At 45.9% G+C, this 12,875-nt stretch overlaps 1 protein-coding gene across 2 annotated transcripts; it reads right to left on the reverse strand.

Moving 5' to 3' along the window:
• Nucleotides 1–223: 223 nt before the first annotated feature.
• snx1a (sorting nexin 1a) lies at nt 224–12,622 on the reverse strand. 2 transcript variants are annotated; one of them, XM_086109086.1, is made up of 15 exons: nt 12,250–12,622; nt 8,568–9,453; nt 8,255–8,409; nt 7,133–7,208; nt 7,005–7,048; nt 6,779–6,920; nt 6,635–6,713; nt 5,965–6,040; nt 5,690–5,803; nt 5,477–5,570; nt 4,343–4,548; nt 4,013–4,156; nt 3,849–3,929; nt 3,691–3,762; nt 224–2,842 (listed from the first exon to the last, which is right to left on the reverse strand). In XM_086109086.1, exons 1-15 carry the CDS (start codon nt 12,343–12,345, stop codon nt 2,792–2,794), a joined length of 2,316 nt encoding a protein of 771 aa, XP_085965212.1. In that variant the 5' UTR covers nt 12,346–12,622; the 3' UTR covers nt 224–2,791. The 2 variants fall into 2 exon arrangements, with proteins under 2 accessions (XP_085965212.1, XP_085965211.1); XM_086109085.1 differs by having other exon boundaries at nt 12,241–12,621.
• Between the last annotated feature and the right edge of the window lie 253 nt (nt 12,623–12,875).

Below are 12,875 nucleotides of genomic sequence, written 5' to 3' on the forward strand. Positions count from 1 at the left end.
TCCTTGGTCCTTGGCCTCGGAAAATTTCTCAAATTTGAACTACTGGTACTCAGGAGGATATGACAGATCACCATCTCTATTTGAATGTAATAGCAGATGGACTGGTTCTACTCCTCATTCCTCTCATACTCATGTTTGTGAGTTTGGGTATGGCGACAATGCACTAACAACTGACAATTGCCAGCGCGATAGCAAGAAGAAGAAAAAAACAGTTGACGAGAAATCCAAGTGTAAACAGTGCAACGTTTATTTGATTTCGTCTCCAAGAAAATTTCCGTGACACGGGTGCACATTGGTGACTTTGGATCAATGTATTGAGAAAAAACAATCTCACATTGCATTCAGCGACGGCCTCTGCGAAAAATGACCGCGATTTAATCCAACATAAATCGCAGCATCGTTTTCCTCACCGCATGTGAAAAAATTTAAGCTACGAAAACACTTTCTTCGCTCGACTTCACGCCCTGGCACGCGACTCAATTTACCATTCGTGAGACTTGTCAAGGAACATTGAGAGATGCATTTCGACGCACGCACGCATTTCTTGAGATATTTTTAGTGTCAGGCTGTTGATAGAAATTAGCCAGGACACCCACTTCATTGTGCAGCATGTTTCCTATAATATTTTGTCACGTCACTTATCTTGCTTTTAAATGGGGGTGGAAATAAAATGCTTATTTGACAATTAAGTCGTGCTTGTTCTATTGTCCAACAGTAAAAAGTACGAAGGAATATTTGGGCCACGATGAGCCTTATCAAAATCATTGGGCAGTCATGCGCTATATGTAAAAAAAAAAAAAAATATTTTTTTTTAATTACAAGTGATAACAGTCATATTCTCATTTTACAAGAGGAGAAAAAAGAAAAACGCAAAAAGACCAAGTATATAAAATACAGTAAAATAAAGACTGCATCTGACAAGAAAAATTATACAAAATAATGTACTTTACAAGTATTTTTTTTACATTTATGCTAAATGGGTTAATTTGTAATTGCTATTGATGAGCGGAGCGTGATATATAGAACGTTTGGAACAATTACATTGTAAATTTTGGTATGACTTTTTTATCAGATTTTTTTGTGTACAACCAAAATACAGTCGACAAAGGAAATACCGCAAAAACAAACCAAAGAAAAAACATTTGTTGTAAATGCATCAAGAAAACAACAACAAAAAAAGACGTACATTTGACTCAGTGAAATTGTGTTGCTCTGTTGTGTTGTCCAGTCAGTAACTTTGAATCTGTTTTCCACTTCATACATTCCAAAAAAAAAAAAAAAAAAAAAACCCACAAAAAACTTTTGTAACGTTTGCTGACAGGACATTCTGGTAATTCCGCAAGTAAAGATTATGAACTTTTTTTTTTTTTAATTGTGCCATTTCTATTTTCTTGCACGTTATCTTGTGACTTTTGTTGCATTCATTCTGTCATCATCCATCATTGTTCGGAACAATTCGTTGCAAAATTTGGCTTTTCGTGTCAACAGAAAAACAGAACTTTTTTCCACATGGCGTTTTTGATTGTTAAGAAAGCAGGTGAAATTTGCGCGCATACGCACACGCACACACATACACACACGCTTTACGATCAATGAGTCAAATATTTGCGTGTGAAATTGTTACTTTTGACGGGTTTTTGTCATCGTCAACCAGGAATGTGCATTTTTTGGGGGAGGGAGGGGGCAACTAACGACTTATCAACTTTTTTGTGTTAGTGCAACCTCATTAAGAGAACAAACGAATAGCAAGGACTTTTGTTGGGTCAACCCTTTATGAGTCTGACAAGTTATCCGTTTTTTTTTTTGTGTGTGTGTGTCATACGAATAATAGAACAAAATACATTGTACACATTTTTTGTTCGGAAGGTTTGCCGCTAGTAAAGAAGGTAAAATTTACTGGATTTTTTTTTTAAATTCAAAACAAAAATTTTACTTTTTTTTTTTTTTTTTTAACAAGTAAAAATTTCATCATAAACCGGTTTGATATTAGTGGCGATTTTTTTTGGACTTTTTAGTGTCATCTGAATAATCAAACAAATGCAGATAAAGCGTGTGCGGTTTTTTATTTTTATTTTGGAAAGTTAGCTGCTAGCAAAGCAAAGCAAATAAAAATAATGAATCAACGTAAACGTTACGATCGATTGTCATTTCAATTTTTTTGCCGGTCGGGTTATGTGATTATTAACCGGGAACGATCGTCAATTTTGCACCATCCGATTTGTGGCGTACTCCAAATACTCCTTCGTACGGTCAATGAGAAGAATAGACATGCGCTAAACCAAACAAGTTTCGTCATTGATGGACGCCGGTATCTCATCCCGTCGCTCCTCGGCAGAAGGCACAAAAATGTCAAGTCATTTGGATCGATTTTTTTTGTACATGACGCAAGATGCATCCGGCGCGTTCTAATGCCCCCCTTCCCCCATCGCAGCATCAATAACTGAAGCAAAACAGATCTGGATTTTGAATCCAGACGACATGTTGTCTTGAATCCCTTTTTGAGTCATTTAGCCACTTTCACCCCGACGCACCGTAAACAACAAAAGGTGGAGAAAAGTGCCACTCTCCAAAAAAATACGTGCGCTGGGAGGGGTTACGTAACGGCGGACGAGACTGTTCGAAAGAGGGTCGATCGGAAAGCGAGAAGCGAGTTGATTGTAAACTCTCTTTGACGACGCCACGCGCCCTTCGTTGGTTTGAAAGGCGGGACGTCGAGTTTGAGCCAAAAGAAAAAGAAAAGAAAGTAAGAAAGAGAAAAGAGAAAAGGCAGAAGGTGAGCGGCGCCCCCAACTCAGGCGATGGCTTTGGCCTCGGGTAAGAAGGCCTCCCAGTACTTGATCATCTGGACAGACACACACAGACGGAGGAGACGTCACATGATTTCGCTAACTGCACTCCGACAAGGAAAGTGTCCGACAGCGGCTGGCAGGCAGGCATGCGGACGCTTTGTTCAGCCGCATTAGGACGACGATGAAGCAGAAGGATATTTCAAAAATAACAAAAGCATATAAGGAGTTCACACGGTCCGCACACGCATACGGGGGCCACATTTGCGAGTTATCTTGGTTGAGAGGAGCCCAAATTGGGCAGTGCACACGGCCACGCAGAGGCCAGACACGCATACGGAGCAAATCAGCGGAACGGTTGTCTTTTTTTTAACCCCTTTGAAGCAGATATAAAGAGCGCAGCCAGGCCCGTGGATGCCATAGAGAGTCACATGAACAGTAAGTCGTCTTGGAAAAATTGAAACGTTTTTTTTAATATATATATTTTTATCGTTGATTGAAAAAATATAATTAAAAAATGGTGACTTTACTTTTCAAATTTGTTTTGTTATTCAATTTTTTTTTAATGGAGCAGAACTAGGGAGCGCAACAGGACAATTTATTATTATTATGGTATTCTCGTACCTGGAAAGCAAAACATGGCAAACTATTTGAAGTAGAGGTGTCAGAAAAAAATAATCATGAGAAAACCGGCGAGCTGATTCCAATGGACAGAAAATGGCAACCTGAAAGCTTCTTGCGCATCCGACGGGCTCAAAGTGAGCCGGATCAAAGCCGAACGTCATTCCAATGGATCGAATTGAACGTTCCACTTTAAAAGCAAGCCGCCCTTCGAACGGTATCGCGGGCACGTATCGAATCCGTTACCGGAGAGCCGCACACCCCGACTTTGAACTCAACGCACCTGCTGCTGAGACTTGAGCAGATTCTCCAGATATTTGATGATCTGCCTTTTGAAGTTCCTGGCTTTTTCTTTCTGTGAAGAGAAACGAGGGTCGGGGTGGGCAGTCAGGAATGCGTCGCTTCACTTGGCCAGCGCGACCCGAGTCAAAAGGTGCGCACCTCAAATCGCAGCACTTCCCTGCGCACGGTGGCCGACACTCGGTCAAAGTCTCGCTCAAACTGCGTCACTTTGGCCTCCCACTGGCAAAGCACAACAGAGACACGTTGAAGCGGCGCGGCCGGCGCTTTCAGCCTGCTGGCTTTCCGGAGGGGCGCCGCCGTACCTCGGCGATCTCCTCTTTGGCCAGCTGCAGCTTGTCGGGCTTGTTGGCCCACTGGAGCTTGGCCTCGGCCTCGCGCTTCTTCTGCAGCGTGCTCTGCGCGTCCTGCCAGCGCTGCCACGACTTCATGCGATGGTCGAATGAGCCCTGCGCAGGCAACGGGTTTCGGTCCACGCGTAGGGAGAGCGTACAAGGAACAAGTGAGGGACGGCTGTATTTCGATTTTATTTATTTATTTTTTTACAAAAGAGTGCAGACGAGCCCCCGCTGGGTTCATCAACCGTTTTCTGCGCGCTTGGGCTTGAAAGGCCGCTCGAGTAAACGAGGACATACCCTGACGGCACCGAGGAGTCGGATGAAATCGGCGATGAGCTCGGCGAAGCCGAAAGTGTCGTTGGCCGCCTGCTGCTGGTGCAGCTGCTCCATCTTGTCCTCGACCTCGGCCAACTGCGAGAGGGCCCGGGACAGCGCCGTGTTGTCCTCGGCGCTGCCGAGCATGGCGGCGCTCTTGGCGAAGCTCGCCGTGTTCGTGGAAAGCTCTGGCGAAGGCGGGTGAGGGGGCGTGGTTAGAGCAGGTTTGGGGGGGTTGGCGTTTTTTGTGAGTTAGTTTTTTAAATGTTTTTTTCCCCAATTGGTTTTAAGTAGTTCTAAGAGCAAGTTATGCTGTTCATTTTTATTTTTGGAAAACATTTTTTTTTGGTTTACGAATTTTTTCACATATCGGCAGCTTGTCGAGTTCTACGATATCATGTGCAAAGTCAACTACAATACTTAGCTACAATTCTCAAAGGACTCTGACTTTCCTTCTTCTGTACGGATGTGCACGTAATATGAAAATCAATACATTTAAAAAACACTGAAAGCTTTGCCATCATATCAACTGACAAAGATGAAAATGAAGTAATTACGCCCGTTTGGGTTTTTTTTTAGCGGTGATCCAGAATCTGCCCTCGTTTTTCCTAAAAATGTGCAATAATATTTATGAATGAAAGGTTGGTTCAGTAACAGGTGGAAATTTTTTTCTGAAACATCATAAAGCCTTTTGAGCCTTTTTTTGTTTTAGGTCAAACTTAAAAGCGAACTCAAAAACCTGATGCGTTAGAAAAAGAATTTTAAAGAATTCACCGAGCGTCACAAAGGCATCCCTGATTAAAATTTGCTGTTGACTGTCGTTACTTTTCGGTACTTCTATCGACGAGAAAATGTGGTTTCAGTTCGTTTTCTTTTTTTTGTTGTTAATTTTGGCCAACTCTAATGACGTTGCGTCTGGTGAGTAAACAAACCTTCAACAACGTGCGTCAGAAAAGTACCAAGACCGGCGTCACAACCGATCCGATTTCAAACCCAGACTACAAGCTGCAGCGTAAATTCTTCCCGTTCGGGTCGGCGCCGGTCGGGGTCTTCTCTGCCACCCTGGCTTCAATCGAAGAAAATGGCGGTCGGAAGCGCTCTCCTCGGGTTGGTTACCTTTCCTGTGAAGGACCAGCGACTCCACCAGCGCGTGGAGCTTCCTGAACTGTTGGTCCGCAGACTCCACCTCCTGCAGCTTTTCCTCAAACCACTGCGGCAGAAAAATTGGTTGGTGGCGTTAAGCCAACGGGGGCATACGCTCGGCTCTCTGTTCTGAGCCATCGACACGCCGGGCGACGATGCGCGGGATTGCGAGGCGTCCCAACTCACCACGTCCGACTCGTTCATCTTGATGGTCATTTTGCTGACGGCGTCGGTCGCCTTGTTGATCATTTTCAGGAAGCCGGCGCCGCTCAGGGCCTGCGTGCTCACCGCGCGGGGCAACTAAACGCACACAAATGGGAAGGCGCTTGTAGCGGGAAAACGCTCACGGCACCCAAGTTGGGAAAAAAAAAAGTTGCTTTGGATGAAGCCGTTTGATTGGACGACTCGGGTCACAGAGGGGAGGAGCTCCGATAAGGCAGAAGGGTAAAAGTTGGTCTTACCTCGTCTCGCTCCAGGAACTCTCGCACGTCGGGGTCTTGGAGAAGCGAGGGGTGAGTGACCACCCTCTGAAGGTACCTGTTCAAACCAGGAGGTCAACATTTGCCCACCAAAGGCGCTTTTGGAACATTGAACCGAAAATCATCATATGATAGAACACACGACATTAAAAAAAAAAGGACAATTATACAATGGGACCAACTATTCTTGCATAAGCTCGGCACTATAAGCATGACATGTCGATGCGGAGTACAAAAGTCGATTCTTCGACTAGTCTAATAATCGATTTACTTAAAAAAAAAATTTTTTTTAACCATTTATGTTCAGCGAATTGAGGTAAGTAGTTTATTAATATTTGGTGAAATCCACAGCGCTTTAAAAAAAAAAAAAGTTGTCTTTATTTTATTTTCAATTGATCACAAAGACACCAGTGAAGTAACTAAGTTACTTTGTCGAGTTCCGACGACACCGTTCGAGCGCACACCGAGTGGAGAAAAAGGTTGATGCACATCGTTTCTTTCACATGAACGCCGCATTGGGAAAAAAACAAATACTAAAACGAATCCAAACTAAACGCGAATGAAAAATCTCCAAGCATCAAAGTCGTCATGTGGGAAATTGGGCTTGGAAAGCAGAGCGCCGCCCCAGCAGGAAGGACGCTGGAGCTCTCACCTCTCCAGGGCGCCTCTCCTCCTCTCGACAAAGTCCGCCGACGACGAGTCCTCTTTCCCCACCTTCACCTTGGTCATACCTGCGGGACGACGAACACAGCGCGTCAGACGAGCGCCCGGCGGCGGCGCCGAGGTCGGCGCCTACCGAGGATGCTCTTCTCCGGCGGCGGGGGCACGATGAAGCCGTTGGGGCCGTGCTTCTCCGAGAGCTTCTCGTACAGGCCCAAGAAGTCGCTGAAGCGTCGGCGCACCGTGAACGTCTTGTTGCGGAACATGCCGAGTGTGGTCTGAAACCATTTTTTTTGTTTTTTTAAACGTAATTAAAACCCTTGCATTGGGTTGATTGTATCATTTCATAAACGTTGCTTTACCTGAGTGGACACTTTGTAGGCCATGTAGGCGGTCATGCCGTCCCCTGCACACCAAATCAAGGAGCAATAGTCATCATACGCGGGAAGTGGATTTCGGGGAGAATGCGGGCTTCGGACAGAAATCTCACCTATTTTTTCTGGGTCGGTAATGGAGACGGTGATGTCAAATTTGTCTTCCAGCTCGGACTCCTCCTCTTCTTCCAGCTCCAATGAACGAGGAGGACAAGGCAAATTGGCACTGATGATTTTTAGATTTTTTTACTGGTACCGCGATACCTTGACTTACAAGCGCCCCCAACGTACAAGTTGGTCCCAGCTGCTGCTTTTTGTTTTTTTTGGTCGCGAGCCTAATTTGAGGTAGAGCAAGCTTTGGAAACATCACCAACCGAGTGAAGAATGAAAAAAAAAAAGGGGGGGGGGGCTTGGGGCACATCCTTTCAATGGTAAAAATGTATTTGAAGTACAGTGGCAGCTCTTACGAAACTAATATGTTCTAGGAGAAATTTCTTAACTAGAAACTTTTGTAAGTAGAGACGCGTTTTCCATGTAAATGCCCTAATCCATTCCAAGCCCCCCCCCAAAATTTTCTAAAGCATCAGAATTTGTAACAAATACATGTTACAATTAAGATTATCGCACAATAAATGAGTTGTGCATGACGTAAAAAAATAAAGAATAAAAATGGATGATGAAACTGCGTCCTCATGGTTTTGTCCTCTCTGAGAAGTGCTTTTCGCCTTTTGTGAAGAACCGATCCAAGGACATTTGCTTTTGTCGGCTTTTAACAATCCTTCAAAAATGTCCAAGGCAAAACGTCAGCATAGCGAGCGGTCGCCCGACCGATGGAACACTTTTACTGGGCGATTCACATTTACGTCAAACTATCGGAACGCCCGCGGTCTCTCTTCGCCAATGGGATGCCAGGAAGATGCTTGGTAAAAGCCTACGGCAGAGCAGTTAAAACTATGTTGACTTCAGGAAACTCGGAGCTCCGACTTTCAGCCCATCCTGTCTTTTTACCTTTCGTATCTTGCAATTTCTTTCGTAACAAGAGGCAATATTTCTTGCTGAGGCGTTTTGTAACTTGAAAATTTGATACGAAGAGACGTTCGTAAGCGCAGCTGCCACTGTACAGTGAAATGAATTCATGTTGGTCAAGGACAAATTGACCTCGTAAGTCAAGGTACGGCTGTATGCCTTGAAGCTCAACCAGGAAGCACCGAACCACTTTAGAAGCGGCAGTCACTCACTTCCTCCAGCGCAGCCGTCGGTTGCTTGGCGGCGCTCGCCGCGGCCGGAGCCGACGTGGAAGGTTTGCTGCCGGCGGCGGCGCCGGCGGCGGGAGTGGCCGCCGCCTTCTTCCTTTCGCTTTGCGGACTGTCTAGGGAGAGCTCCACTGTGGCTTCTGTGGGAAGACTTGAAGTCACCTTTTCTGCCAGTGATCGTCTCGCTACAGTTGCTTCGATGCGGACGTTTCCAGGCCGCATCGTTTGGTACCGTTTCTTCTCACTATTGCATCGGATTCGCTTTTGGAAGACAGCCAAGGAAAACTCGGCGACTCACCTGCAAAGATATCAGTGCCGACTTCTCCGTGGACTCCGTTTGTCCTTTGAGCGGAGTGGCCGGGGGCGAGGGCTTCTTCGGCGAAGATGTCGGCGCGGTTGGGCTGCGGCGGGGGCGCTTCGCCCACTTTGCCGCCGTGACGGCTCGCCGATTTGTCTGCCAGGGGCTCGTCGTGTAGCTCGCCGCCAGCGGGCTTCTTCTTGGCGCCCAGCGGCTCGCCGAACAGATCCTCGTCGGGCTCGCCGAAGAGGCTCTTCTGAGGCGGCTTGGCGGTTTTGATCAGTCGCGGGTCGGCAAACAAGTCGCCACCTTGGTCTTCAAACAGGTCCGCGGCGGCGCTTTGCTTCTGGGCCGCAGCTGGCGGAGGATCGTCAAAGAGGTCCGCCAGAGGGTCAACTATTTTACTCGGCGGGCGTGGTGCGAGATCTGCTGATGAACTGATATCTAAAAGCAGAGCGGTTTCTTTGACTTCCTCTTTTGCGTCACCGACCTCATCGAGCCCACTTTCTCCCGCGCTCTCAACCGCCACGTCCTGGGTCTGCGCTTCAGTTTCGTTTCCCAGTATGTCAACAAACTCGTCCTTGAGCTGGTTTTCACTTGCTCCCTTTCCACCTCCGGACTCGACGGAGGCGGTCGGAGTCATCCAGTTGCCCGCCAGATCGTCAAAGTCGTCTGAGGGCTCGCTGGGCGTTTTGGACTCGGACCCGCTGCTGATGGGGTCGCTCATGGCGTCGCTGGGAGGCGACATCAAATTGTCGCTGGGCGTTTTGGATCCCAAGCCGCTACTGATGGGCTCACTCGACGGGTCTGCCGTGGCGTCGCTGGGCGGAGTCACCAATTCGTCACTGTGCTGACTGACCGTCACCTCACTCAGGGAGGAGTTGCTCTGGAAGCAAAGAAGAAAGCAGCTCCAAGTGCTCAGAATGTGCAGCGGACATATATTAGTGCATTTGATTTATTCACTGGTAAATCTTTCATAAACTGGAATTGTGATTTTTTTTTTAAGATGCAAATTTGAGCTGAATGGTTTTGATGAAGTCATTTGAGATCCCCCCCCCAAAAAAATTGCAATTGCACTTTGTGATTTTTTTTTTCTCAAAGGTCCTCTTCCCAATGTGTTTATCAAACACAAGCGATATATTAATTTATTCATATTACAGGAAATAAGATCTGATTCATTATACGTAAATGTTTTGATCTTATAGGTTAAGCTAACGCCAACATAAAAGGCAAATGAACCACGAATACGAAAGACAGATGTTTCATCTGCTAAGTAGGATTATCAACTTACTCAAACCTGCTCAACATTTCCAGTGCAATCTTTTCAGCATCACAAATTTATACTGCAAAAGTGTGCCATAAACTCAAGTCGGTCAGTCACATTCCAACAAGAATGCAAACAAATCCGTGGCTTTATCGCCTCAACTTTTTAAGTTTCATGAAGAAAAAAAAATGCTATGGAAACACGTGAATTGCACTTCTGAGGCATATCTAGAGAATAACTAAATACATAAAACGCATATACATATCTCAAAAGAAAGCCTACAGACCAAGCGAAATGGACCTTTTTTTTTTTTCCAAGCCTTTGCCGGTGGCGAGCTTCAGATGCAATCAATGATGTATTGTACCGCTACTGCCCTGTAGGTGGCAGCGATGCTAAATGAAAGGGGGGTTCTAACTGCCACGCAAGTAAAGAAGAAAACATTTGCAGTCTTCAATGACACGGAACCCGTTCCAGAAGGCGGCTTCATTTCCATATTGATCAAATTTCCTGTTGCGCTAAAATTTTGTGTGCGATGCAAATACCGCGGCCGGGTTGACACCTCATGGTTCAAGTGACACAATTCGGATTTGTTCCTCTCGAGTGGCACAAATGCGCTTTGTGTCATGATGGCATCAAGAGAAATAAAAATGTTGGATATCTCCACATCAGAACGAGGCTTCTTTGTTCAAATCTCGAACGCTGCTGCGCCACTTCAAACAGAAGCTTGCCGGCAGCATCAGGTTTTTTTTCCCCCCTCACTTGGCACCCAGTAGATTTTGGTGTTCACTTGAAAATATTTTGTTTGCCAAAATCGCTTCAAATGGACCGGCTCCAGACTACCTTTCTGACCTTCGACACCCACGGATTCCAGAAGGCTCCCTGAAGATCAAAAACACTCAAAAACAGAGGCCACCACCGCCCCAAAACGGAGCACCCCCAACCGTGCTTGAGCTTAAATCCGCATGGCAGTTTGCGATTTGATTTTGTGGTTATATTGCCTTCTTTTGAGCAGTCTTCTTTGTCCCACTTACCATGATTTAAGCCGTATTGCTACTATTGAGTCATTGATGTACAGAACTTGAATCCGTTTTTTTAAAATGTGCTTCATGAAAAAATTGGATTGGCCTCACTACTGTTCCGTAAACCTTTCCTTTGCTCCTATGCCACAAATCTCTCCCGAGACATTCCTCCACTTGACCCTTCCCGCCTGTACTTTCTTAAGATGAGAAAAGATAAGAACATCCTTTATTTGTCTGACAATGGAGAAATTGCCAATTTAGAGAAATACTCTTCTTCACCTCACTTCCACTGCTTGTTACTTTTAAACAGTTTGTCCCAGGTACTCGAAGTCCTGCACCCTCTCCACCTCCGCTCCTTGCAACAGCGCCAACCTCGGCCTTTCTCTTTCACGTCACAGCTTTCCTCTATTTGGCTCACCGTTTTGTATGAGCCTTCTCCAAATGTTCCTGTTAAGGATGTTCTATTTATCTGCTTCTTTCACTTTCAAATGAGATTCAAATGCGTTTCCATCTGGCTCTTGTTGATCCTCATTTTAGGGCGTCACCGAAGAGAACCACCTCACCGCCATCATCATCATTTCCGTAAAACTAAGCTTAATTTCTTCTACTTTCTTGAGCGCACCGCTCAAGAAAGTAGAAGAAATCTATAATCTTCTAATCCGTTCATTATGGCTTCACTTCTTTATGGAGTTTAACTTTAAATGAAACTTTAAGTGATTGGTCATGTGATAGCCTGAACATATCAAGGGCTCTCCAAGAAAAGAAAAAAAAAGCAAGCTGGCAGATTTGCCGTGTGTTCTGCGTAAAGTTGCTGAGTTGGCCTTTTCCCAAATTGCTCTTTTTTTCCTTTTGAACTTTGACAGAGGCGAAAACATCCGGGTTCTAACCACGTGATCGCCACCCGCTCACATGACAAGAGGTTGCCCTCCCTGTGCACGGGCCACTTTTTCATCTCCATTCAAATTAAAATCACAGCCATTTATTCGGAACATAACTTATGCAGTCGAATCACAAAGCGAACATCGACAAATATATCATCCCCCCCCTCATTAAAAAAACGTATAACGCACAAAGTGTTAGTAGTTAAGTCTGCTCGCAGTGGCGCAAAGATCACAGGCAATTAAATGCCTATGTTAGTTTTGGTGACGGAATAATCACATTGCACTCCGCGTGAAAGTAAAGCTCGAGTAACATTAAACAGCATTTGTCACTTTTATGCAACCACGTGGATGGGAGTGAAAACTTTTGCAGAAACAACAACGAAAAAGTGGCGACGAACAGAAATATATATATATTTTTTCCACTAGCGCATAGCTATGGCTAATTGACAGTGAGAGTTAGCAGAGTATGGAGACGGAAGAAGCGGTCGTGGGGAAAGTTGGAACCGTACCATACTCACGAAGAGGTCGTCTCCGTCGTCTTCATCGCTGCCTCGGCCCGCGGGGTCTCCGGCGTCGGGGAACGGAGGAGGACTGCGCTCCGAGCTGGTCGCCATCTTCAATTCGCTAATTTACAAACTTCACACCCGAGCGGAGAGACGAGACACGACAGACGTCGGGGACCGTGTGTGCTTTTCGGCGGATAAGCTTTACTCCTCCGCTGCCCATGCGAGCACACGCAACACGCCTGTGGAAAGTGACGCCTGGGGGACGGTGGAAGTGCTCCAAAGTGTCAGAGAAGTCGGTAGTGGAGTGAGGGCGGAGGAGGAGGGGAGACGGGGGCGCGACGTCAATGAACCGCCGCTGTCACTTTTCACTTCCTGGTTAGCCTAGCGAGCTAGCACGTCCGCATCGACAACTACCTCACTTCCTCGTTATGATACATTCCTCCGCGTTCTGGGCAGGACACGCCCTGCTACAAAGTGATTGGGTAATGTCTGAACATGAACGATATGAAAGACAAGACCGCCCTTAAGCAGCCAATCAAATTGCAGCAGCGCGTGTCCTACCGCCAATGATATTGCAGCAAGGCTTGCACTGCCTACAACAGCAGTGGGATTCATCACTTACCCGCTGGTCTCGTCAG

The sequence above is a fragment of the Hippocampus guttulatus genome, chromosome 4 (genome assembly GCF_054856545.1).
Source record: "Hippocampus guttulatus isolate MCC_2025c chromosome 4, RoL_Hgut_1.0, whole genome shotgun sequence".
NCBI classification, from domain to species: domain Eukaryota; kingdom Metazoa; phylum Chordata; class Actinopteri; order Syngnathiformes; family Syngnathidae; genus Hippocampus; species Hippocampus guttulatus.

Excerpts from the sequence above, each read along its gene's own strand:
- snx1a (XM_086109085.1), bottom strand. The coding sequence starts at position 12,345 with ATGGCGACCAGCTCGGAGCGCAGTCCTCCTCCGTTCCCCGACGCCGGA. Across the intron at positions 8,410-8,567 it reads CGGCACTGATATCTTTGCAG|AAGCCACAGTGGAGCTCTCC; the intron begins GTGAGTCGCCGA and ends GTCTTCCCACAG. Across the intron at positions 6,041-6,634 it reads AGGAGAGGCGCCCTGGAGAG|GTACCTTCAGAGGGTGGTCA; the intron begins GTGAGAGCTCCA and ends TGGTTTGAACAG.